Source organism: Malaya genurostris, chromosome 3, assembly GCF_030247185.1.
Source record: "Malaya genurostris strain Urasoe2022 chromosome 3, Malgen_1.1, whole genome shotgun sequence".
In the NCBI taxonomy this organism is placed as follows: domain Eukaryota; kingdom Metazoa; phylum Arthropoda; class Insecta; order Diptera; family Culicidae; genus Malaya; species Malaya genurostris.
The window spans coordinates 218,535,435-218,562,283 of record NC_080572.1 but is presented as its reverse complement, the minus strand read 5'-3'; the positions used below and the strand labels follow the sequence as shown (position 1 = coordinate 218,562,283).

The window sequence follows — 26,849 nt, the reverse complement described above, 5'->3', positions numbered from 1 at the left end:
CCGAAGGTATGATTCGGTTAGTAATAAGAAATCAAAGTAGTAGGAGTCCTTTATTACGATGAAGAGCTTTACTATCGACAACAATAACAGACTTCGCAGTCGATTCGAAACTGACATGGCATGTAGCACTTGCCGTACTGACACTAAGAATCCGTCCAGACTGGGACTCGAACATACGACAGCTGGTTTACGATGCCGATTTAGAGTGTACAGATGCATGTGTATGAAAAATCTATACTCGTAAGCAGATCTATTCACTTGCATTTGACGGTAGTTACGAATACCCTTCCAACAGTAACATCTGGCCGCATAATAATGAGTATTACTGTACCAACTTGAACTCACATGACTGGACTGTTCACTGTTTAATTCACCCCCCTGCTATGGAAGCTGGTTCCTGAAACCGACGCATTTTGTTTTGGTGGCGCTGTTGTCAACAATATTTTAAGCTACGTTCATACCATACAATCAAACCACACTGGTGTCAAAAGTTAATTTCTTCAAACCCAATATAAACATAACTCTTGTCTAGTATTCTCTGCAAAACAAGTAATTTGACCTCTTTTTGAATAAGAAAAAAAGTGGTTTGTTATAGTTTGATTATATTCCATCGAAATCATTTGCTTATGTTGGTGCAACCGCTTGAAGAAAGATATGAACACTGCTTAAACACAGCATTTGACAGCGAACTAGAACCAAAAGAACCAAAAATTTCGGCTTCAAGCCATTTGTATGCAGATGACAATCGCACCACCGGGGTGGTTGATTACAGAGATAAAATGAGGATTTGGTATTTGCCCTGGATAGGGCGAAAGTAGTATTAGTCATGCAATGGTCCTGTACAGAGCTTAAAATTGTCACGCATTCTCAATGGAAGAAACCATTCCAACAGTAATTTTCAATGTTTTACTGTCTCATTCGTAAATGACAGATACCAGAACAAACAAAGAGAGACGAAGCATTTTCGTTTCTCATCGAAAAAATGAGAGAGTATAATTGCCAACGTCACTCTTTCCTCCATGACAAGACGAAACCAAACTAACGTCTTCAGGGAGCACCAGCATAATTTCAATTCTCATTTGTGACGCTTGGCTATAAAAAGTGACTAAAATATGGCAAATCGAAGTAATTACATCCCAGAACCTCTTTGGAAACCAAAACTACTACAAATTCGAGCACCAACAGGTAAAAGTTATTGTGAAACCTTTTTCTGCCATTTTCAATTCTCACAGCTTCGGTTGAATATCGACACTGCATACTATGGGATTTTCACTGAAAACTGCAAATGACTGAAAGGGCAAATGAAAGAAAAATAACAATTTTGAAACTACTGTCCCACTTATGTCATTGACTGGGCATGGATTTCGTTCTCAAAGTTTGCAAGCGAAGCTGAGAGTGACAGTAATTTCTTGTCATTTTCGTCTATTTTTATTCAATGAAAATGACTTTCATTAGCTCTGGTCCTGTATGTAATGTAACGGAAAGACTTCCTAACAAACATGGCATGGTTAGTGTGAAAATCTTCTTGTCGCATATCCACATATCCACTACACTCCGTTTTTTTTTTTTTTTTATTCAAGAATATAATGTTTAAGGCACACTGCTTAAGCTCTAAGATGCCAAGGGCTTTTACTAATTTAAAATTTACGACTAACTTAAAACTAGGGTTGTATCATTAAGTAATGTCATATTTGGGTCGCAGTGGTTGACTTTGGCAGATCCAGCCTTCATGTGGTGATCGGCCGGTGATCTGAATATTTCATGAGAGTCTTCCATATGGCGTTGGTGAATATTCATGTTGGCCGCATTCTTCGGTCCGTGTGGGTCCGCGGGAAACACCCCCAGGTTACGAATATCCGGCGGGTGGCCCGCATGCTGTTGATAAGTTTCCGTGGGCGATGATGGTGTTGTTACAGAAGAAAATGAAAAAAAAAGATAGCGAAGTAAATATTGCGGAAAACGAAGTAAAATGGGGATATGGGAATGAAATGACTAAAACGACAGAGATCTAATTAGTTGACATCGAGATGGTGAAAAGACGGGGAGGGGGGAAGCGAAGGTTAGTGACAGCAAAAAGATCTTGTTAGTTCCGATGAAGATGGTGGACAGATGAGGAATCGGGATAATCGGCGGAAGTTAGTGTCGAACCTGCAGTTGAGAAATAATTCTTAGCCACAGTTGAAACAACGTCGATAAATAGGAGGAACTTTCTAAGCCAGATGTAACAGATTACACTTGTATATTAATGTGTTTGAGAAACTGGTATATGAGAAGCATATATGAACTATCCCGACTCGCCAACACATCCCGAACCGGAACCTCAGGCGGTCTACCTCGGGCCCTGAGGGATTCCAGTAGCTTCGACCTGGCGTCGCGATACTCTACGCACGACCACACGACATGCTCGATGTCCTGATAACCGTCGCCACAGGTGCAGAGCCCGTTCTCCACGATCCCGATACGCCGGAGATGTGCGTTGAATGTATAGTGATTTGACATGAGTCGTGACATAACGCGAATGAAATCACGACTCACGTTCATCCCCTTGAACCAAGGTTTCGTCGATACCTTAGGGATAATGGAGTGTAGCCATCGTCCCAGTTCGTCATTGCTCCATGAAGTTTGCCAACTTTCGAGAGTTTTCTGACGAGAAATACTGAAAAATTCATTGAAGCAGATTGGTCTTTCATAAATATCACCTTCTAATGCGCCCACTTTAGCCAATGAGTCTGCCTTTTCATTGCCCGGAATGGAACAATGCGAAGGGACCCAGACTAACGATATTAAATAAGACCGTTCAGATAAAGTACTCAAATGTTCCCGTATTTTCCCCAGGAAATATGGGGGACACTTTCCTGGCTTCATTGCCCGGAGAGCTTCTATTGAGCTTAGACTGTCCGTGACAATGAAGTAATGGTCTTTGGGCAAGGTTTCAATGATCTCGAGGGTGTACTGAATAGCAGCTAATTCTGCGACGTAAACTGAAGCCGGATCACTGAGTTTGTAAGAAGCGGTGATGTTTTGATTGAAGATGCCGAAGCCTGTGGACTTGTTAATGTTTGATCCGTCAGTGTAAAACACCTTTTCACAGTTGACTGTTCTAAATTTATTATAAAAAATATTTGGGGCCACTTGAGGGCGCACGTGAGCCGGAATTCCATGAATTTCTTCTCTCATGGATGTGTCGAAAAACACAGTAGAATCAGAAGTATCCAAGAAATGAGCACGGTTGGAAACAAACGAAGAAGGATTAATATTCTGAGCCATGTAATCAAAATACAAGGACATAAAACGGGTTTGAGAATTAAGCTCAACTAACCTTTCGAAATTTTCAATCACCAGAGGATTCAAAATGTCGCATCGAATGAGCAAACGATATGAGAGATCCCAGAACCGGTTTTTCAATGGGAGAACACCCGCCAGCACTTCGAGGCTCATCGTATGAGTCGATTGCATGCAACCCAAGGCAATACGCAAACAACGATACTGAATTCTTTCCAGCATGATGAAATGAGTGTTCGCCGCGGATCGGAAGCAAAAGCATCCGTATTCCATCACGGACAATATCGTTGTTTGGTACAGCCTGATCAGGTCTCCTGGATGGGCACCCCACCACGACCCGGTTATTGTACGAAGAAAGTTGATTCTTTGTTGGCATTTTCTTTTCAGATATCTAATGTGACATCCCCAGGTGCCTTTGGAGTCGAACCAGACCCCGAGATATTTAAATGTGAAGACCTGAGCTATGGTTTCACCCCCTAGTTGAAGCTGTAATTGTGCTGGTTCTCGCTTTCTCGAAAATACAACCAGCTCAGTTTTCTCCGTAGAGAACTCGATACCCATTTGAAGAGCCCATGTGGATAAGTTGGCAAGAGTATCTTGTAACGGCCCTTGCAGATCGCCAGCTTTGGGTCCTATAATAGACACAACGCTGTCATCGGCAAGTTGTCTTAGCGTGCAAGATGTGTTGATACATTTATCGATGTCGTTTACGTAAAAATTGTATAGAAGGGGGCTTAAGCATGAGCCCTGAGGAAGACCCATGTAACTGAATCGTATTGTCGACAAATCACCATGCGCGAAATACATGTGTTTCTCAGACAATAGATTATGTAAAAAGTTGTTCAAAACTGGCGAAAGACCATGCTGATGCAGCTTCTCAGATAAGATATTTATAGAAACTGAGTCAAAAGCCCCCTTAATGTCTAGGAAAACTGACGCCATTTGTTCTTTACGAGCAAATGCCATTTGAATTTCTGTTGAGAGCAACGCAAGACAATCGTTCGTTCCTTTACCCCTGCGGAAACCAAATTGTGTATCTGAAAGTAAGCCATTAGTTTCGACCCAATTGTCTAGACGGAAGAGAATAATTTTTTCGAACAATTTCCGGATACAGGAAAGCATAGCAATCGGCCGATACGAATTGTGATCGGAGGCTGATTTTCCTGGTTTTTGAATGGCGATCACTTTCACTTGTCTCCAGTCACGTGGAACAATGTTGTCCTCAAGGAACTTATTGAATAAACTCAACAAGCGCCTTTTGGCGGGGTCTGGCAGATTTTTCAACAAGTTGAATTTTATTCTGTCTAATCCCGGGGCTTTATTGTTACATGATAAGAGTGCAAGTGAGAGCTCTACCATCGAAAACGGTGTTTCGTTTGTATTTGGTGTCGAGGCGCGGGTGATCTTCTGTTCCGGAACAGAGTCTGGGCATACTTTTTTTAGCGAAATCGAATATCCAGCGGTTGGAATATTCCTCGCTTTCATTCGTGGTGTTATGATTGCGCATTCGTCGGGCTGTGTTCCAAAGAGTACTCATAGATGTTTCTTTCGTTAAGCCGTCTATAAACCGACGCCAGTAACCGCGTTTCTTGGCTCTAATCAAGTTCTTAGTTTTAACGTCTAACGCCGCGTAATTCCGGTAATTATCAGGTGTTCCATTTTTTCTGAATATTTTATACGCGGAGGCTCTCTCCGCGTTTAAATTTGTGCACTCTTTGTCCCACCACGGGTTGGGAGGACGGATGTTAGTTTTCGCGCCGGGTACACGTTTCGTCTGAGCTTGAGTCGCGGTGTCGAGAATCAAGCCAGCCAAAAACGTGTACTCTTCCTCCGGAGGAAGTTGTTGAGTTCTTTCAAGTTTCTCAGATATCGAGGTCGCATAGCTATTCCAATCAATATTTCGTGTGAGATCATACGAAACATTGATTGTCTTCGATGGTTTTGAGCCGCTGGTGATTGATATTACGATCGGTAGATGATCGCTACCGTGGGGATCAGGAATTACCTCCCACGTGCAATCCAACCGTAGCGATGTCGAGCAAAGGGATAAATCCAGCGCACTTGGTCTTGCTGGTGGTGCAGGAATCCGTGTCATTTCTCCCGTATTCAAGATTGCCATATTGAAGTTGTCGCAGATATCATGGATCATAGTTGATCTGTTATCATCGTGAAGACAGCCCCATCCCGTACCGTGTGAGTTAAAGTCTCCTAAAACCAACGTCGGTGCAGGAAGGAGCTCTACGATATCACTGAGCCACCGATGCCCAACCGAGGCTCTTGGGGGAATGTAGATGGAAGCAATGCAAAGGTCCTTACCTTTGATTGTAACATGACATGCGACAACTTCAATACCTGGTATCGAGGGGAGGTTAATGCGATAGAAAGAATAGCACTTTTTGATCCCCAAAAGTACTCCTCCATAGGGATTATCTCGATCCGGACGAATAATGTTAAAATCGTGAAAGTTTAAGGGTATTTCAGAAGTTAGCCAAGTTTCGCACAATGCAAATGCGTCACATTTCAGATTGTTTACTAGAAATTTAAATGAATCTATTTTTGGGATAATACTTCTGCAATTCCACTGTAAAACAGTGATTAGATCCGTGACCTTGGCGGATGATTTAGCCATCGAAAGATACAATCGCTGAAAGAAGGGGCCAATTTGCAGTCAACTGCTTCAAATATGTTTTTACTGTTGGCATGAAAGCAATTAAAATGCTTCTAAGAGGGTCTGAAATATTGAAAGTTGTAAAAATCCAGTCCACAACATCAGAGAACTTTATAAGTCCAGCACCTAGTTGGTTCTCTGGTGGATTTTCAGGGACGCTTGGGGATTTTTTAGTCCCTGGAAGCGGTGGGAATTCCATCTCGGAATTGAGTTTTCCGAGACCAGGAGCTTTTTGCTTCGGTGATTTTTCCCGATTCCCGTTAGCTGTAACTTTTCGAAGCCCTTCGGAAGACACTTTCGAACCCTTACTAGGTAGCTTATGAGAAGATTTATTCATTCTTTTCCTACAGCTACGAGGGACCGCTGAAGATGGACCTTCCAAAGGGTCGTCAGAATCGCTCTCGTCAGTTGACAAGCAGGCATATGGATTCGTTGCCTGTTTAGGAGGGGTGGCACTCTTAACCATCTCGGCAAAGGAACGCTTGGAGTGTTCCTTCAGGGAACGCTTCATCCGATCTCCTCGCAGTTTGTAAGCGGGACTCGGCTGCTCGGCCATCCATGGAAGTTGACCATCAATGTCAATTTCCCTCTCTGAGCAGCCTAGATAGCCGTGTAGTGTCGGTAGCGGTTTCCCAACTGGCTAAGAATAACGCTACGGTCCACCTGTACCGGTGGTATAAGTCCACCAAACAGGTAAGCCGTGTGGCATCCGGCGGAATTATTTTTTACCAAGAATTGATCCACTGGTTTCCTGTTCCATGTCGTAAAAGGCCACAAAAATAGGAACTCCTAAGTCAAGGTGTATTTCCGTGCCGATGGCTGAATGGCTGCAGGAGGTTAAACAATGCAGTCGTGAACGGAATATCTTGGGATTTTCCCTTACTGTGTTAAGCGAAGCTCTGGCACAGTGGACGACTTCTTTCTTCGCAACTCGTGGGATTTAAATGATTAAAACATTTAAAAAAATCCTTACATGGTTCGCTATAGGCGATTATAAGCCAATATATTTGGTTTCTTGTAGTTGTTGTACGGTAAGTGCTGGAGGTGGAGTGTTCGTTACTTTAATTGATAATGGTTAGAGTAGCACAAATCAATCTCCAGCATAAACGTACAGCAACTATGAATCTATCCAGACTTCTGCAAGAAGGTAAAGCTTCTTTAGCTTTGGTTCAAGAACCATATTTCCAAAAGGGAAACTTCTACGTTGGAAAATTGTTAAACCCAGTCTTTGTTGCCTTTAACAAGACCGGAATGACTAATCCACGTGAAATGCCTCGAGCATGCATACTTGCAAATAGTGCTCTCGATGTCTCTCTCATATCGGAGCTCACAACTCGGGATATTTGTGCTGTCACAGTTGGTATGACTACTGATGGCATAGACAGGAAATATGTCTATTGTTCGGCATATTTGCCGCATAACCAACCTTCGCCAAGCGATGACTTCAAAAAGGTTGTATCATACTGCTGCAAAAGTGATTTACCGCTTGTAATCGGCAGTGACATAAATGCTCACCATATCATTTGGGGCAGCACAGATATAAATTCGAGAGGCTCTGATATGATGGAATTTGTGAGCAGTACAAACCTGCACATAGTCAATGCAGGAAACCGTCCAACTTTTGCGAGATCTGGCAGAGAGGAGGTTTTGGACGTAACTCTCTGCTCTGATAGAATTGCGCATGAGTTGGTGAATTGGCTCGTCTCCGATGAGCTCGAACCTTCGTTGTCTGATCATAAGTACATCTTCTTTGATCATTCAAACGTTAAATTTGATATTATCACATATCGTAATCCCAAATCTACAAACTGGGACCTCTATGAAGAGGGCTTGGCGACTAGATTTTACGGGTACCAACCAACAATTGAAACCCCAATTGATTTGGAAAATGTTGTCGACGAGACAAACTCACTCATAGTTGCAGCATATGAAGAGGCTTGTCCACTTCGGATTGTGCGGGCTACTAGAGGAACTCCTTGGTGGAATGCTGAACTTGCTAGACTAAGGAAACTATGCAGAAGAGCTTGGAACCACCGACGCAGAGATGGGTCGGAGGCATTCGTGTCGGCTCGAAGGGCTTACAAAAATGCTCTTCGATCGTCTGAGCGAAGTGGTTGGAAAAGCCTCTGCACAAATGTCTCTAGTCTCAACGAGGCTAGCAGATTAAATAAGTTACTTTCGAAGTCTAAGGACTTTAATGTCAGTTTCTTAAGAACTTCAGATGGTGAACACTTGTCTGATGAAGGTGATGTACTTCACTATCTTTTTAACACTCACTTTCCAGGATGTATGGATCCATCACCGACAGCTCTTCCCGAGACTTTTTCAGGTAGTTACGATTCTTGGGCCCTTGCTCGAAGCGTTGTGACGATTGAATCGGTCAAATGGGCAGTTGAGAGTTTTGCTCCGTACAAGTCTCCTGGAAAGGATGGAGTTTTCCCAGTGTTACTGCAGAAAGGGTATGAACATTTCAAACATGTTTTGAAGAAAATACTTACTTTTAGTCTTGCGACAGGATATATTCCAAGAGCCTGGCAGGAAATAATTGTCAAATTTATTCCCAAAGGCGGTCGCGACACTTATGAGGAAGCGAAGAGTTTCAGGCCTATCAGTCTAAGCTCATTTCTTCTTAAAACAGTGGAACGCATAGTCGATCACTATATCAGAAATGTTAGTTTGGGCCTGCATCCGCTACATGGAATGCAACATGCTTACCAGCGTGGAAAGTCCACTACAACCCTGTTACATGATGTTGTGTACAACATTGAAAAAGCTTTCTCACAAAAGCAATCTTGCTTGGGAGTTTTCCTAGATATTGAAGGTGCCTTTGATAACGTGTCTTTCAATTCAATTCTGGAAGCAGCCCGTGGTCATGGCATACCTTCAAGTATCACAAATTGGATACACGCAATGCTTAGCAATCGACTTCTTTGTTCATCGCTTCGGCAAGCAGAGATTAGAAAGCTAAGTGTCTGTGGGTGTCCTCAAGGTGGTGTACTATCCCCACTTTTATGGAACCTTGTCGCTGATGGTTTGTTAAGGAAACTTAATAACCTTGGATTTCCGACTTATGGTTTTGCCGACGATTATCATATATTGATGACCGGTATAAGCATTAACACTCTCTTTGATTTAATGCAGCAAGCCCTGCGATCTGTTGAACAATGGTGTTGTCAGGTTGGATTATCTGTAAATCCGGGCAAAACATCAATGGTGCTTTTCACTCATCGTAGGATAATCACAGGAGCTCGTCCGTTGCAGTTCTTTGGTTCAGAGGTCACTGTGGTCGAACAAGTTAAATACGTCGGGGTTATTCTTGACTCAAAACTGAATTGGTCTGCTCACATTGACTTCAGAATTAAAAGAGCTTGCATGGCTTTCGGCCAATGTAGACGAGCTTTTGGAAAATCATGGGGACTCAAACCCAGATATATTCATTGGATCTACACAACTATTGTTAGACCAATTTTAGCATATGGATGTCTTGTATGGTGGCAGAAAGGAGAAGTCGCGACAGTTCAGTCAAAGCTAAATCATCTCCAAAGGATGGTCCTAATGGCGATGACAGGAGCATTCACGACAACTCCTACTGCTGCTCTAGAGGCGCTACTGTGCATTAAACCACTACATGTGTTCCTAAAACAAGAAGCATTATCTTGTGCATATCGTCTTAAGGTTACAGGGCTTTGGAACAGTAACCCATTAGATTATGCTACCAGCCACACTCGCTTGTGGTCTCAAATGGTTACGTGGGATGAGTATTTACTCGCTCCTAGTGACCTAACTCTCACATGCAGTTTTCCTTTCAAAACATTCAATGTGAGCTATCCTTTTCGTGAGGAATGGTTGTCTGGTTGTCTGGAACGACAACTTGATGAACACATAGTTTGTTATACGGACGGTTCTCTGTTGAATGGTCGTGCTGGTGCTGGTGTCTACTGTCGTGAAATGAGGCTGGAGCAGTCTCATTCACTTGGTAGATACTGTACTGTGTTTCAAGCAGAAATCTACGCGATTCTGTGTGGAGTACAATCGGCACTTCAGCAGAGGATCTGTGGTAAGCGAATTTATTTTTGTTCCGACAGTCAGGCAGCCTTAAAAGCACTCAGTTCGAATGACTCACGGTCGAATCTAGTGATCGCATGTCGAACTCAAATTGAAGACCTCAGCATTTCAAATGCTGTTTACTTCTTATGGGTACCCGGCCATTCTGGTATTACTGGAAATGAATGGGCTGATGAGTTGGCTAGAGCTGGTGCAACGAATGATTTCGTTGGTCCTGAACCAGCTTTACCACTTTCAACTAGTTGGATAAAGCACAAGATTCGTTCTTGGGCTGTATCCAAACATGCCAGCTACTGGCGCAGCTTGCAAACTTGCGCTCAGACAAAAGCATTTCTACCAGATTTAAATCTGAAAATGTCAAAGTGTCTACTGCATTTCTCCAAGCATCATTGCAGTATTCTGGTCAGAGCTCTGACTGGACATTGCAAACTCAATTATCACATGGCTACTATTCAACGTGCTGAGTATTATTCGTGTGATTTGTGTGAATGCGATTATGGTACTTCATATCATCTGATATGTAACTGTCCCGCATTGACGCAGCTACGTATCCGGGTTTTTGGTTCTCCATACATGGTTGAGTCTGTGTATGCGGAGCTAAAATTGAAGGATATTCTCTCGTTTCTTACCCAATGTGGTAAGGAGCTATAGTCAGAAGGGTTCATCGTTCTTCCTGGAGTGAATGAATCCCTTCTGTATTTACCTTAAATAGGGTTTAGCAGATTGTTTGGCATTTTTTAGGGGGTGCCGAATTTACTTCTGCTCGTACATACTGCGAATCGTTCTGCATTCTTCCGGGAGTGCAGAATGGTGTCGCTTTTGTAAGATCTTCAAATCCTCTCGGGAGTTGGAGGTTTTATTAACAGCAGACTGTTCGGGACCTCGTAGAAGTTCAGAATTTACTTCTGCTTCCACTAAATGTGATCCTCAGCAGATTGTTCGGCATCCCTTAGGGGTGCAGAATTTACTTCTGCTTTTATGTGTTTTTGTGTCGTCAATTTTTCCCATCCTCCTAGTCCAACCCTTACCATTTCCTTTCAATCCTTCCCTCTTATATATCGGGAAAATGATGCTAAAAACAAATTGATGGCAAGGCACAAATCTCCAAATATCAAGGGGAACGTGCCATTTGAGCCAATTTGTTCTGATTCCTGATTCCTGATCCTTCAGGGAACGCTTCATCCGATCTCCTCGCAGTTTGTAAGCGGGACAGTCAGAGAGGTCATGCGGACCCTCCTTACAGTAGAGACACTTTTCAGCATCCTTACCGCAAGAGCCGTCCGCATGAGCTTCCCCACAGTTAGCACAACGTGGCTTATTGCTGCAATGGGTAGCTGTATGCCCCAGTTGTTTGCAATTGGTACAATTCATTATCCGGGGTACAAATAAACGAACAGGCAAACGAACCCGGTCCAAGAGGATGTAGTTGGGCAATGCCGAGCCGGCGAAGGTCACACGATAAGAGTCTGATTGGGGATAAGACTTTGTTCCATCCCCGGCGATCGATACTGAATGCAATCGCTTGCAATCCAGTATCTTGACATTCTTAAGTGAGGGGTCTTTAAAACAACCCGCCCCGTACTTAAGAATATCCTCGCAAGTCAAACTCGAATCGGTGACCACACCGTCGATTTCGACTTCACGAGCTGGCACGTAGACGCGGTACTCCAGCGTAAAAGGATCATTTTGAACAAGCTCATTAGCCTGTTTTGAGCTGGTAAACAGGACCCTGAGCTTGTCTGGCCGTATTCTATCTATACTTTTTATGGTATTATATCGCGAATTCAGGTCCCGCGATATTTTTAAAATATTCAGTTTTTTTTCCTTTGATTTGGTCCGGAAATAGACCGCGTAAGGCCCGGCCGGTAGTGCGAGCCCATCAGGATAGCTCTTTATGCGGGACTTTTTACTGACAAGGGAAGTCTCCATTTGAACATCGGGAGCGGGGGGGGCAGGTTTTAAATTAGACATAGCGGAACTACTTCCGCGCAAAAACAAATGATTCGGGGGGAAATATAATGGTCAAATAAAGAAATAAAAATAAACGAAGTAAAGGTACTTAACTAAGATCCAACGGGGGACACCAAGCTGGACTTCGTCGATCGGCGTATCGCCGCTTTGATGATGTGCAAAAAACCTCCGAGAGGAAAAGGCACACTTATATATAATCCTCACACAATGGCCGCTTGTTTATAATCCTCACACTTGGCCTTGATCGGCGAAACAATAATCGGCTAACGGTACCGTTTCGATCGACCGCTCGCAATAAGGCACTGTTCTATTATATAATACGAAAAAAAAACCTATCAGAGGAAAAAGCACTATTGTCTATCACACAATATCGTCCGACCACTTTATCACACACACACAACTGGTTTTCAATGCTTTCGCAGTAAATCCAAATCACGTCCGTTCGCTCGGAAGGTTGAAACGGCAATGACTACACTCCGTTGATAACAGTTCGGCTGAAAAGTTCGTATTTAATAGAAACACACATTTTTTTGCCAAAATTCGTTTTTATTATTCAACATAATTGCCATCAGAGGCGATACAGCGATTATAGCGATCTTCCAACTTTTTGATACCATTTTTGTAGTACGATTTGTCCTTTGCCTCAGAATAGGCCTCAGTTTCAGCGATTACCTCTTCATTGCTTCTAAATTTTTTACCAGCGAGCATTCTCTTGAGGTCTGAGAACAGGAAAATGTCACTGGGGGCCAAATCTGGAGAATACGGTGGATGAGGGAGCAATTCGAAGCCCAATACGTTCAATTTCAGCATGGTTTTCATCGACTTGTGACACGGTGCATTTTTTTTGAAATTTCGTCCTTCAAACGTTCTAATAACGCTATATAATAGTCACTGTTGATGGTTTTTCCCTTTTCAAGGTAGTCGATGAAAATTATACCATGCGAATCCCAAAATACAGACGCCATAACCTTACCGGCCGATTGTTGAGTCTTTCCACGCTTTGGGTTCGGTTCATCGCGTGCAGTCCACTCAGCTGACTGTCGATTGGACTCCGGAGTGAAGTGATGGAGCCATGTTTCGTCCATTGTTATATATCGACGAAAAAAAATCGGTTTTATTTCGATATAACAGCTCCAAACACTGCTCAGAATCATCAATTCGTTGTTGTTTTTGATCGATTGTGAGCTCACGCGGCACCCATTTTGCACAAAGCTTTCTCATATCCAAATATTCGTGAATAATATGTCCAACACGTTCCTTTGATATCTTTAAGGTGTCAGCTATCTCGATCAACTTCACTTTACGGTCATTGAAAATCATTTTGTGGATTTTTTTCACGTTCACGTTTTCGTCTTCGGTGCTCATATGACCAGTACGAAATTTTGCAAACCACTTACGAATTGTTGCTTCGCCCGGTGCAGAGTCTGGATAACACTCATCAAGCCATTTTTTGGTATCGGCGGCACTTTTTTTCTTCAAAAAGTAGTGTTTCATCAACACACAAAATTCCTTTTTTTCCATTTTTTCACAATAACAAAAGTAGCTTCACTCAAAATGCAATATCTCACAAACTAATAATCAGACAGCTGTCAAATTTATACACGTATCTTTTGAAGGTTGGTACTAACTGAAAATGGTATGGATTTAATTCTAGTGGCGCCCTCTCATAGAAACGATACGAACTTTTCATCCGATCTGTTAGATCTCCACTTACTATTTTTTCTCTTATCATCATATGGAAAGGTCTAGAATCTCATAGAAAATTTCTGAATTTGATTTGGTTTCTACCTTTGGTTTCGAAGGCACGGGGAATCCTTTTCTTTACAAGCTACCGAGATCTGATTTGCAAAATCTTCTAGATTGCAGATCTTGTTAGTTGATGGCTAAGCAAAGTCATTCCGGCAATTCCGGTTTCCAGTTGACGGTATGAGCGATGCCCACAAACTTAGATTCAAACTATTCTGACTGGCTATTCATATTAAACGTGAATCGTATACGAATCTATGAATATAAGCGAAGCTCTTGAAAAGGCTCCAATCACACATGAGATTCGAGAACTGCGAATTATAACTTTAGAATATAAGCACTTTTTTCGACCAAGTTATGTTTTGTTTGAAAATTTTGAATTCGATCGAAATACAAAAATACATTTCATATTCGACTGGAAAACAGAATCGAGGTGTGCATTATTTCTAAGTTTCCTATAAACTAGAGGACACTTTTCGTGCTATTGAGATAGGAGAAACCCACAATTAACATTAAAATAAGTGATGCATTTGCAGATTGTATTATATTTATTTCTTCTTTCGCTATGATTGTAAAATATTTCTAAAACGAATATAATCTTACGATTAGTAGACGACCATTGCATTTGAAAACGTCATTGTGGTCGAATAGAAGTACTACTGGTGGACTTCTATGAAGTTATTTTAGCAGAGACCATTTTAATTGTTCTTTAGCGGATTGCAGAACCTGTAAATGAAGAATAGTAATACAATATAGTCAGCTCCATTTTTTCACCATTACGTATTCGTGGTTTAATATCAATCTTTATACTAAAGTATTCTATGTTGATCGGTCTATTACAATTATCGATGTGCAGTAATGATGGTTTGATGAACAATGTTCACCAAAATAGCCCATGGATGGCATTAGTTACCTGTGCAACAGTTTGCTCTCCTATCGGAATGTCGTCGTTTCGTAAATCAACTCGTTTTACTACAGATGAAGGATCAGCATCCAGAATTATTCTATAATAGGATTATATGTTTCTATTACTTTAAAACATAGATAATATTTCACATTTGATATATATTTGAAGTACATTTCGGAATCAATCGGGTCATTTCCCAGAAAATAATTTGCTCACTCACCCTCCATCGCAAATCTCGTCGAACGCTAGCATGACTATGTCCAAGTTTTCCAACACCGCTCGCTTCTCAACGTTTTTCTTCAAAATCATAGTAACTGTGTCAAACAGGCAATTCAATACCGATAGAAGAATCAGTTCGTTCTCATGTGTGCTGCCCATCACGTAGAAGAACAGATCAACATTGCTCTTGTAGACACAGGTTAGTCCATCAAGCATGATAATCTCGGCGTTTGCACGATGTGTTTTGTTGAATAAGTTTTTCTCATATGCCTTTTGCTCCTTCACCGTGGGAAAAACGTTTTTATCATAATACTTGGCCAATATTCTGTTTCCATCGTTGTCTAGAATACACATTCCTTTGATGGTGTACAAAGTGGGTTCCTAAATGTGAACCAATCTTGAAATTAGTATAGGCAGGTTCCGAGAAGATTTCAATTCAGTAAACTGCTTACCAATAACGAATCCATTTTAGACTCTGTCTGTAATGTTCAATTCAGTACGTGAGCAAAGTTTCGTGAGATTAATTCATTCGAATTGGAAAAGTTATAATACTAATCTTTTGACGTGGATGTTACTGTCGAACTACCAGCAAAACAAACTGTACTTCAAAAACTCATATCTTGGTGGCGCTAATGTATTCTGCTATAAAATTAAGGCATGCTCATCACACGCATAAATCGAATTAATAACATATAAGTTGCTTAGAATCTACTTTTTAGTTTCAAGTCCAAAAACTTGAAAACCGATTTAAATTGATTTATTAAATGTTTTGCCGTAGTAATATTTTTCTATTTTTGATAAACATTGCCAATAAAACACACGTTATTACATCTAAACTACATAGCGACTACAATTCGTCTTTGGTTATACTGGACCCCGTTCTCCGTTTCCGGAAGCACCAAATTTTCTCAGAGATGACAAACCTGAATATTACACACTGAACATGTCGTTTTAGCTTAAAGTTAAAACTAACCCCCGAGTTCCGTCTAATCGGTCTCCTGCCCTCTTAGAAAAACGTTCAACGGTGGTCCTTCATTGGTCCAATACGTTGGATCATTGGTCCAATGAACGTAGTATGTCGTTCAATAAGCGCTCAACGACCAACAAAATAGAACCGCCTGCTGAGAGGATGTAATGGAGCCATTTTGATGAAACCACGGTATAGTTTCAAAGGATTGGTCACATATGTATATGTCACATGGCAGTGTCAAATCTATACATTTGACAGCAGTTGGGTCGAAACTGGGTTTAATTTAAAAGCCTGGTAAATGTTGATACAAACTTGATCTATATAGAATCCCGGATTCCAGTTTCGATAGTACTAATAGTGTTGAGAAACTCCAAAATGGAATAGTGATGAGAAACTCCAAAATGGAACACACTTCCAGAAAAGCAGAGCGAACTTCTATTCAAATGAAAGGTTTCATAATTTCACAGGTTGCTATTGAATTTTTTCCGCAGTTTCGGTTATCAATACAACGTAATGAAACGGCACTTATGTTTCACTAAAAGTAACACAAAACATCTAACATATTAAACCGGAAATTCATTGAGAATTACCAAATAGCTATTGCCAAACTGAACAGAATTAGTTTCAATGGAATTGAATTGGATTCTTTTTTGAATTGGCTGCATTCGTACCTGATTGGTCCGTAATATGATAGCTAAAATCGGAGTCTGTACAATTGCACCTTTTCGAGTTAACTCGGGGTTTTTATTCTTACTTTATTTGAACGATTTGAACCTATCGGCACAATGCTTAAAATCATCTTTTACCGAAGATTTCAAATCGTTCCATCTTATTAAAGATCACAAAGATGCCAGATTCCTGCAGTTGGATATTTTCTCCAACTGGTGCGACCTCAATAGAATGTTATTAAACCCATCGAACTGTTCCGTGATTTCTTTTACTCTCAAACGCACAATCGTAATATTTAACTGCGCTATTTCTCAAGCGAGAATCGACCATGGAGGATTTAAACTTAACTGTTGGAATCTAAACTTAATTGCAAGGATCACGTCGAATATGTTATCCCTAAGGCTTTTACGATACTTGGTTTTATTTTTGGTTTTGGCACTGGTTCATTCTATTCTGGAATACACTTCTGTCGTCTGAACTTTCTTTTATCAACTCGATATCCAACGCATCCAAGCTATTCAGTGGAAGTTTTTCTTATTCCAGTACTCAAAAGCTAGGTTTTTAGTACTTGTTACAAGAAATTAAAAACCACAAATTCTCAAGCTCAAGCCAGTCACTCCCAACCATAGCTTGGAGGCATAATACTACTTAGTATTAAGCAACACTTACACCTGGTGGATTATTGTAAACTGTTGGTATAAAACAGCCCGGGTTGGTGGTTCAATGCATAAGGCGCTGGTCTAACAAGCCAGTTGTCGTATGTTCGAGCCCCGACCTGGAAGGATTCTTAGTGTCAGTAGGATCCATAGTACTAGCCATGCAATGATTCTGTACACCAAGAATCGGCTGCGAAGTCTGTTGAAACAGAAAGGCCAAATTCCACAAAAGGAATGTAATTCCAGGAATTTGCTTGGTATAAAACAGGGGTTCCCAAAGTGGTCGATATAGACCCCTTGGGGTCGATATCCTTTTTGCGGGGGTGGACGTAAACGAAAACTGACTATGGGGGTCGACGAGGTCTTGAAATGGAACTCCTTTTGTTTGATATAAGTTGTTATTTGAAATATTTTCGCTAAAAAAGTTGTATTTATTTGACCATTAGCAGTAATTGGTAAGTATTGTACATCAATATTAAAAAGGCAAAAAATTGAATTTTCATAGGAATTTGTTGATGGGGGTCTGAGATCTAAGTTAGTTTTAGTAAAGGGGTTCATGACCCAAAATAGTTTGGGAACCCCTGGTATAAAAGATGAGGAGGTTTTATGCCTTCTAAAGAGAGATTGTAGATCAGCTCCCTGCTCCCAAATTATTAAATTAATAAATACGTGTTTAAGGCAGATATAAGACACTATATGCACTTACATACATACAACTTTTTGGTTACTTGGGTAAAACTGTTGTTTGAACTTTTTTCATAAACAACGGTTTATAAGCTCCTAGTCTGAAGAAAACCAGTACTGAATTCGTATGTACACATTATGATCGCTTAAATCCAATCGCAAGACTCATACTGATTTAATTCTTCTTGAATCTTGTGCCTTTTTATTTTTCTCTTTTACCACTCTGAATACCAACATCTATTGGACACATTGAAGCACGTTGATCTAAACCGAATGGTTTAAGAGATTCGGTCATCTGAGACTCGGTTGAAGTAGCAGTTTTCAACACGCATATTTTTATATGAAAATTGATTACAGTTTATTATTATACATTATAAACTAGTCTAGAGTTGACTTTGCACAGCATAGTCAAGCGGAAGTCACTGTTACTTTTTAAGTTGATCGCAATCATCGTCGTACTCCGAATCGAAATCTTGCCCGCTAGGACCAGAATCTTCGGCAGACGACGAGTCTTGATTCGATTCGTCCGAGTTATGCAAAAACGGTGTGTAGCCAGTTCTAGGTAAATGTATTTCATCTTCCCTGGAATCTTTCAGATAATCCGGATGTTGAGCGTTTCTAGGGCATTGTTCTTTGGGAATGCACCTGCCCTCGTGTTTCACATATCCGGCGGCACAAATACAGGTTAATTCCGCTATGCAAATTTTAGAACATTTTACATTACTACAGTCATTGTAACAGGTAGGAACACAGCACGGTCGACAAACACTAAGAGTTTGGTGTCGATTACACTTTGCTGGAGTTCTTGTTGTCGTCGTTGGCGGTTTGGTAGTTGGCCTAGAACAGCGTCGATAAATCGGAGGCAGTCGTGTTGGTTGAATCGTAGAACAAGGACGTTTTGTGGTGCGACAAGGAGGTTCTGTTGGCTCAGTACATGGCATTGGAGGTGGCGTTTTCGGATAGCAGGGTAAGGGTGCTACCGAGTGTGGTGGTTTACCATACGATCGACCACAGCATGACGGCGGAACATTGTTCGGCTCTACTGGAACGCGTTTGTTGTAGTAAGGTTCCGGTAGATAAAGGTCTGATCGGTTGGGAGGATCGACGACTATTAGATCGGCTAGATCTGTATTGTTATTTCCTGGATAAGTACGTTTTGTATTGTACACAAACGCACATTGATTTCGTCGTTCGTGTTGAGTACTATTTCGTGGTTCTATGCGAGATCTACATAAAGAACACGATACTGGGGGCTTTGGTGTGAGATCATCGTCTGGTGTTGTGTACCTCACTGTGGTTGTCGATAGAGTTATGTTGGTGTCACCTGAAAGATATGATTAAATTTAATTATTTCAAGCCGATCTTACAAGAAGGCAGTTTATTACTTACAAGGCTTCGGGCATCTGTATTTACGAATGCATTTGTTTTTGAAGCGTACGAAACCATTCTTACACATACAGCTGGGCTTACTCGAGCAGAACTTTTTCGCGGAATTATATGGACAATCTTCTACACATGTTGGTTCACAGCAAAGAGACCTCGGAGACAACACCTCATTTTTCTTACATTTTGCTGCATGAATATTTTATATTTTTAATACACATATTACAGTCAAAAATCACAATGTTACTTACGGTACTCACTGCTCGCAAACACTAATAAAACAAAATATGCATTAATTATCACCATTAGCAGTACTCTTACTGACATTCTGCAGGGAGCTCTTGACTTTTGAGATGTATGGGAAAGTAAGTACTGTAGCTACTTTCAAAGGAGCATTTATGCACGTGCTACGATTTCACCGTTGGGTAGAAGTTGAAACGATACTGTTCAGCATTTTTTAAATGCGCTTTCGTATATAGAGAAATGTTGCCTTCGAAGATAAAGTGAAGTTTCAGGAAACACGTGCTCAAACGGTGAAATGGATATCTTTCAATTTATTTGTTTTGATGATTTTCAGTGTACTGTTTTCCAATTGGTGTGAATAAACCGTATTGCGGAATTACAACCAGCAGGTTATTAGTTGAGTTGGTAAATAATTTTGATAGACAGAGAAAGTGACGAATTAACCAAACTGAGATGAGAGAAGGAGTGTCACGCAAATCTATGCCAAATGCACTTAATAGTTTTTTCCTAGTTTCTTTGGTCTATTCATCATATATTTTAAAATCTGTTTCAATTAAGATTCGTAGTGTTTTTTTACTGAGATGGCGGATCAATGCTTAGGGCGCTGATCTTACGCAAGTATTCCTAGTAGAATCGAAGTACGTTCGGTGTTTCAGAAACCAGAAATTAAAATCCAAAGTGAGTTTAATTGGTCGTCAATTAACCAGACCTATATATTAGAACCATTATGTAATACCGGAACCGGAAGTCGAATTAAAAAAAATCAATAGCTACACGGGACCATCTGCGATCCGAAAACAACAAAATTATTAGTTGACTTTCTTAATGCGATTATTTAAAATTTGGAACAACCAATCGATTGTTGTTTTTTTAAACTATAATTTTTGATTTAAAACCAAAATAAAACTAACTATCTAATCGAATTTTTCGAGCCTGCTGTTAATCAAATCGGAAATCAACCAGGTTGATAGAACGAATTTCGATACTTATTCTAAAACTTGGATGAGGTCAATATTATAACCATTTCAGATCTTTAAAACATACATTTTATTGACTAAACTCAAATACAGTGCGATTTGAATTGTTGTTTTATTATTAGTTATTTTTTTAATTTTAAAATTTGTCCAATCACGTGAGTACTGGAGCAGTAAACAAAATTGTGATGCATCAATCGTATACTAAACATCTAATGTTAAAGTTGCTCTGTAAAAAACTTTAAATGCAAGGCGGCGGAATTTCAATTTTTTTCAATTTTTTTTAATTGTACTAAGCGGATAGTTCTCGTTTTTCCGAACAATTGATGTTGCTGATGGGTCGACTAGTGATATGTTCAGCATGTAGTATTTTCAAGAATAAAATTCAAACTGTTATTGTCATTCTCTTCAACAGCAATCGATCATCGACTGACGTTAATCTTAAATTGTTCTTAAACACAGTACTTGAACTTGAATTTGCTAAAAAATTAATCAGTATAATTAAAACTCAATTCTTTTAATTCTCGAAAAAGAGACGTTTGATTAGTAAATCTAGAAAAGTAAGAGTTGAACAATTTCCGATTCAAATCTGTTTTTTTTTTCCGTTCAGCTAATTTCATTCTGATACAATTGAATAATTACGTGAAAAACAGTTATTTTGTTTCTGATTTACGTGACTATAAGAAAATAGTCGAAAATGTTTGTGGGATCATTTACGTCTTAGTTGAAATAGCCAAGATAAGAAACAAAAATTTCAATATTGAAATTTAGTGTTTCTTACAGGCAGTCACGTACCTAGAGAAGAGGGGAATGAAGCTAGGTAAAACAAGAACAAAACAGTTATAAGATGGCAGTGTCTTCAAAAACACTGTACCATTTCATTTAGATCCGACTTCCGGTTCCTAAATTATAGGGCAATGAGTATCAAAACTTCGGGGAAGGCTGTGCTCATGCACTTCTTCGTTTGGGAGAAAATGAGCTCCTGTGTTTCTCTCTTTATCCATCTCGATCCACCTTTGGCGCCTCGACGACCCAATGCCGCTACGTCGCACCATACTACTCGACTGATCCCCGCCGATGAATCTAGCCTACACCGACGGAGAGTTTCCCGGAGAAGAAAAATTCTCCCGCGCCTCCGGTACCCGTCCACGACCCGACCGTAAGGATGCCTGGGTCGATCCAATGATGCCGGTTGAAGGATGGCTTCCGGTTCACTGGTGCCACGACGATATTAACGGTACTACGCTACGGTCTACTCGTCTAGTCCCCGACTAAGGACCTAGACTACCCCGACGGAGAGTTCCTCGGAGAAGGAATTTCTCCCGGCACCGATTTCGGTTGGAGCATGGCTTCCGGTTCGCTGATGCCCCGACGACTCGAACCGATGTAAACTATGTATGTATGTATGTATGTATGTATGTATGTATGTATGTATGTATGTATGTATGTATGTATGTATGTATGTATGTATGTATGTATGTATGTATGTGTGTGTATGTGACAAATAATGTCTCCCGATTTTCTCAGAGATGGCTGAACCGATTTTCACAAACTCAGATTCAAATGAAAGGTCTTCTGGTTCCATAGATCGCTATTGAATTTTATCCTGATCCGACTTCCGGCTCTGGAATTACAGGGTGATGCAAAAAAATGAAAAAAATTTCCACTCACTGATTGCTATCAAATTTTATTCCGATTACGGTTCCGGATTTACAAGGCAATATGTGCAAATCTATGAGAAAATGTGCATTCAATTTTCTCGGAAATTTCTTAACCGATTTTTACAAACTTAGATGCAAATGAAAGGTGCAAATTTTTAATGAAGTCTCCGAATATTTTATCCTGATCCGACTTCCGGTTCCAAAATTACAGTGCGATTAGTACAAATTTTCAATTTCATGTGTGTTTTTTCACAAACGATGGTGAAAGGATGTGCACATTTTTATAAAATTTACTGGTAAATTCATCTAGTAAGCAGAACTTGTTAGTTGGTGGATATATAAAACTACTTTGGGACTACTAGTGCCCGGTTTCTGCTTCCAAACGCGCCGGTAATAGTAAAGAAAAACTCCAAATTCGGAATACACTTCAATTTCACCGAAACGGTTGAACCGATTTTTTCAAATCATGATTCAAACTAAAGCTCTCAGTGTCTTAAAAGACACTGTGCAATTTCATTCAGATTCGACTTCCGTGCTGGTACGATCGGTACGTGCTGGTACGCAAGAAGAAGAAAACGCACCTGTCTAGCACACAGTGTGCTTTGTTCAATTTCCCGCATAGCATTTTGGCTACCTGGGCAGCCATGGCCACCAGACGGCTACCAAAATTGATTCAGTGACGGTTGTCAAATCCAATTTGACAAAACAAAGTCGCCTGTATCTGAGTTAGCCGAGCGTTTTCACCTTCTCACCTTCACTGAAAATGTCAAAGATTTCAATGTGGAAAAATCCTGGTGGATACGGTTGTATCGTTTGAGTTGTATATCTGGCAGCGGTGAGGCAGTCGGTCACCAGAATGTCTACCAGCCATATTTTTCCAGCTGGCAGCGTTTAGTCAGCCATCTGGCAGCCATGCGTATGCGGGTTTGTATAGTGTGCAGAGTTGCCACATTTAAATCTATATTAACTCGACATAGCTGTTTACAAATCGAAAAGGTGACGTTTTTACCAAGGAAAGTTTTTGATTTTATTCAAATTTGTAAAAAAAATCTTGACAGAATCTTCTAGTGATGTTTTTGAAAACATAAGTAATATAAGAAAGCGGGAAATACCCCCGGGTCACGAAGACCGGACGAGTGGTCTGACAACAGAAAATTATGTTCGATACTGTAAATATTGTTTCTTGAACCCACAAAACAAGATGTTTGTTATTTCTTATTGGGTTTAGTTTGTTTCAGTAAATTTTCCGATTTCACTTTGTCCACTAACTGTTTTGTTATTTAAAAATTGTCTAATTTTCCGCTGCGTAGCAGACGAAAATTTAGACAATAACTTCGTTTGGTCTAGAAATTCTTACTAAACAAAGAGAATCGTGATTCTATAAGAAATAAACGATGTTAAGCTTATTTTCAACGATTCAGAAACGCTATTATAATGTACAGGTCTTACTAGAATTTCGTTACGGGAGGGGCCAGTTTCGGAAGCATCGAAAAAACTGTCAAAAAACGTCGGAATGTAACTCACACCGATTTCTCAAATATTGCTTGGCCTATTTCACGAACTTATATCCAAACGATGACATTTAATTTAATAAAGATCCAATTCTAAAACAGAACGCATATAGATTTACCTGAGATAGCTAGGCCGATTTTCACAAATGATAAAATGGACCAATTTCGAGTCCAGTTTCTGGTTCTAGAAATACAGAATTTTTAGTATTCAAAACAGTTATACATATTTAGGTTTCTACATTGACTTGTATTAGAGTTTAAGAAGTACTCGTAATTTTTGCAGAGTCGGAAAGTTAATGAAGGCACAGCGGTTTACGCAACGTGATAATTAGAGACGATTCAGCCAAGGCCGACGTGAACGTGAGCCCAGATTGTATCTCCGTATTCACGAATACTACGTAATAGTGCTTGGGCCCGGGTTGGTGGTTCAATGCATAGGGCGCTGGACTTACAAACCAGTTGTCGTATGTTCGAGCCCCAACCTGGAAGGATTCTTAGTGTCAGTAGGATCCATAGTACTAGCCATGCAAAGATTCTGTACACTAAGAATCGGCTGCGAAGTCTGTTGAAACAGAAAGGCCAAATTCCACAAAAGGAATGTAATGCCAGGACTTTGCTTTGCGTAATAGTGCAATGTAATCCGTTTTATGTACTTTGGACACTGTCATTGGCAGTTAAGTTTCGGCCACGAAACTGCTAAAACCACTATTTCACGGTGTAATCTGCAGGATCAACAGACCCATTTCATCCAACTTTTTTTTGGTTTCGGTTCATAATTTCGGGGCCAGATCCCCCCTCTGAGTACGTTCCTGCGTCTTCCGTATTGATATGAAATTAACAAGGAAGATGAAATGTAGCCAAATGAAGTTAATAGGGCCAAGTCTTAATTTTAATCGCAAAAAATGCCACATTGTCAGTTTTGAATGAATTCCTACTCAAATCCGATAGATTCGATTATCTTTCGGAATTGAGTGAGAAAAATCGAACTAAATTTTCAATTATTTTTTTTCTTCTATTTTGCACGTTTTCGTACTGATTTTTAGCAGAATTAAAATAAATTATGTACCTAATAATATAAAAAATAAATCTTCAATCTCTTCGGATATATACAACTGGTAAATGGTCAGTTCATACAAGAATTCTTGCAGGAACCATCAGAAAATACCTACCTCTGTCAGCATTGTCCATTCCTATAGTTGAAGTGTAATTAAATAGCGTAAGTCGCCTGACTCGTTTACACATTCATAATGTAAGCGAAATTTCAATGACATAACTGTCAATCGGGTTGATCGAGCATTCAGAAACAAGCAGTTGAGTAAGGATTCATTTCTCAGTCCGTCTTTGAGACAAAGTGGGATTGCACTAGCAAAAAGAAAAAAATCTCTAAGTGACGTATCGCTCGTCTGGCTATGTGCCTTCACAGAAGTTCACAGTACACTAATGAAATGTGGACTTTAATAAGGGTATACTAGTTATTGAAAATAATACGAAATTTTACTATATAGTAACATTGAGTCTCAAACCCTTTTAATCCTTAGTATACATTATCAACTTAAGAGGTAACCGGATATGCCTTTGCCTTGAGCTTCTTTTCCTCTCCTATCAGCCTAGTCCTGTGGTTTTCTTTGCTCTCTCTATCAAACGTCTGCATGTGAGCTCCTGTAGTTGAATCTAGAAAATTTATTCATTCCTGCGAAAGCACGTGGGTCATAATTATGACTTCAAAATATCTATGATCTAACATGGTTTTACAGATTACTAAATAGGAAATGACACTTAAACTGACATCGCATGTAATCTTCGTTGCGCTTCAGCGAATTACAGGTTAGTGGTGCAGCAACAATACAAATATTCTCAATGCAGTTCATTAGCCAATGCATAACTTCGCTACTAGTGCCCATAATAGTGTATAACTAAGCACATATAAAGCGAGTTACTTGCGGCATTATGTATTAATTTGTTTAATACTGTTTTCGTTTTTGAACCTAGACGCGGGCGACTCTGACTCCGAGTAAAACGAACACGTGGTACGCGCCCTAAACAACAACTCATGAAAAAAAAGAAAAAATAAACAAACTTGCATGGATGCGTGGTGCGACCCGAGAAAATTTTCAGAGCGAAACTACGCGATTGGAGTCCGATCTAGAGCGTCCGCAGGTTGCTACAACAAACATATCAAACGTTGTTTGGGCGACTCTGGGTCAGCTTTCGGGCTACTCTGATCAATAAACGAAAACGGTATAAGGAGCGGGAAATCTATTTTTGGAAATTTTGTCATCAAGTCAATGGTACCAAATAACAGTGATATGGATTTTACAGTTTCTTTATTCCGTACATCAACAAATAAATATTCCTAACATAATCTCACCTCTTGCCGATAAAACTTAAACCGAATAATATCTACATTTGCACAAGGCATTATTAAAACAGTTTCTCGACCTAATCGTACCGACTCTTTCTTAATATTTCTTCTTCTCAATTGATTTCAAGCATGTATGCTTCCACGATTTTGAAACACTTCTGTTGGATTTCTCACTGGGATGTTGTTCAATTTAGTCTTGATGAATTTGGCGGCCATCATCCCAAGTATTCTACCGCCTACTGAAATTATCGGAATCAAAACATGCCACAAGTTTAACGATCGTATATTTTCATGATCTTTTAGAAAACTTGCACTCCGGTGTCAAAGCATCGTTCTGACAACCGTTTGTTCGAAAACAGTACCCTATACTTCATCCAGCGGAAGAAAGCATGCGTGCCATCGTAGAGAAAATGCCAGATTGCATCGTTTCATAACTCGTATTCTTCAAGTTTCATTTTGTGTCCCGAAATAATGCTTTGATTTTCGTACCAACCGATAACGTTTCACGTTCTAACCGGGTACTTGATGTAACACTTCTGTTGCAGCCATGTCTCTCCTGTTCATGACAATTCAACACCTATTGGTCACAACTTTAGTTACAATTTAATATTGCATGTTTGAATACTGAACATGGTTGGTTGCAGGCACTTTTGTGCTCATTCTCTCTCGTTGTGTACATCATATTACATTTGCAAAAGCGACTGGGAACCTGTTAGCATGCAATCGACCACGTCTTCTTATTTTCCGCTTTAACTTTTGACAGAAAAATACGATTGGCACACAAGGAACACAAGTTTGAAATGTTGCTGTTGTTGTTGTTGGAGCAAGTGTAGTAGTTGTCGAATCAGGTACAGCGGTACCGGTAGATGTTTGAAATG

At 40.2% G+C, this 26,849-nt stretch overlaps 2 protein-coding genes across 3 annotated transcripts in view; both read right to left on the bottom strand.

The window, feature by feature from the left end:
• Nucleotides 1-14,257: 14,257 nt before the first annotated feature.
• On the bottom strand, nt 14,258-15,451 carry LOC131435662 (coatomer subunit zeta-1). 2 transcript variants are annotated; one of them, XR_009230523.1, is made up of 4 exons: nt 15,311-15,451; nt 14,860-15,239; nt 14,513-14,736; nt 14,258-14,458 (listed from the first exon to the last, which is right to left on the bottom strand). XR_009230523.1 is itself a non-coding variant. In XM_058603786.1 (4 exons), the coding sequence occupies exons 1-4, from the start codon at nt 15,323-15,325 to the stop codon at nt 14,411-14,413; spliced, it is 534 nt and encodes a 177-aa protein (XP_058459769.1). In that variant the 5' UTR covers nt 15,326-15,451; the 3' UTR covers nt 14,258-14,410. The 2 variants fall into 2 exon arrangements, 1 of the variants encoding a protein (XP_058459769.1); XM_058603786.1 differs by having other exon boundaries at nt 14,646-14,736.
• Nucleotides 15,452-18,262: 2,811 nt separating this feature from the next.
• Nucleotides 18,263-26,849, bottom strand: part of LOC131434203 (mucin-2-like) — a 17,642-nt gene continuing 9,055 nt past the window's right edge. Inside the window, exons 3-4 of the mRNA XM_058600858.1 lie at nt 26,754-26,849; nt 18,263-19,161 (exon numbers count right to left, since the gene is read on the bottom strand). The exon at nt 26,754-26,849 is cut by the window's right edge and continues 1,044 nt beyond it. Of these exons, the coding sequence (XP_058456841.1) occupies nt 18,263-19,161; nt 26,754-26,849 (995 nt within the window). The remainder of the gene's footprint in view (nt 19,162-26,753) is intronic.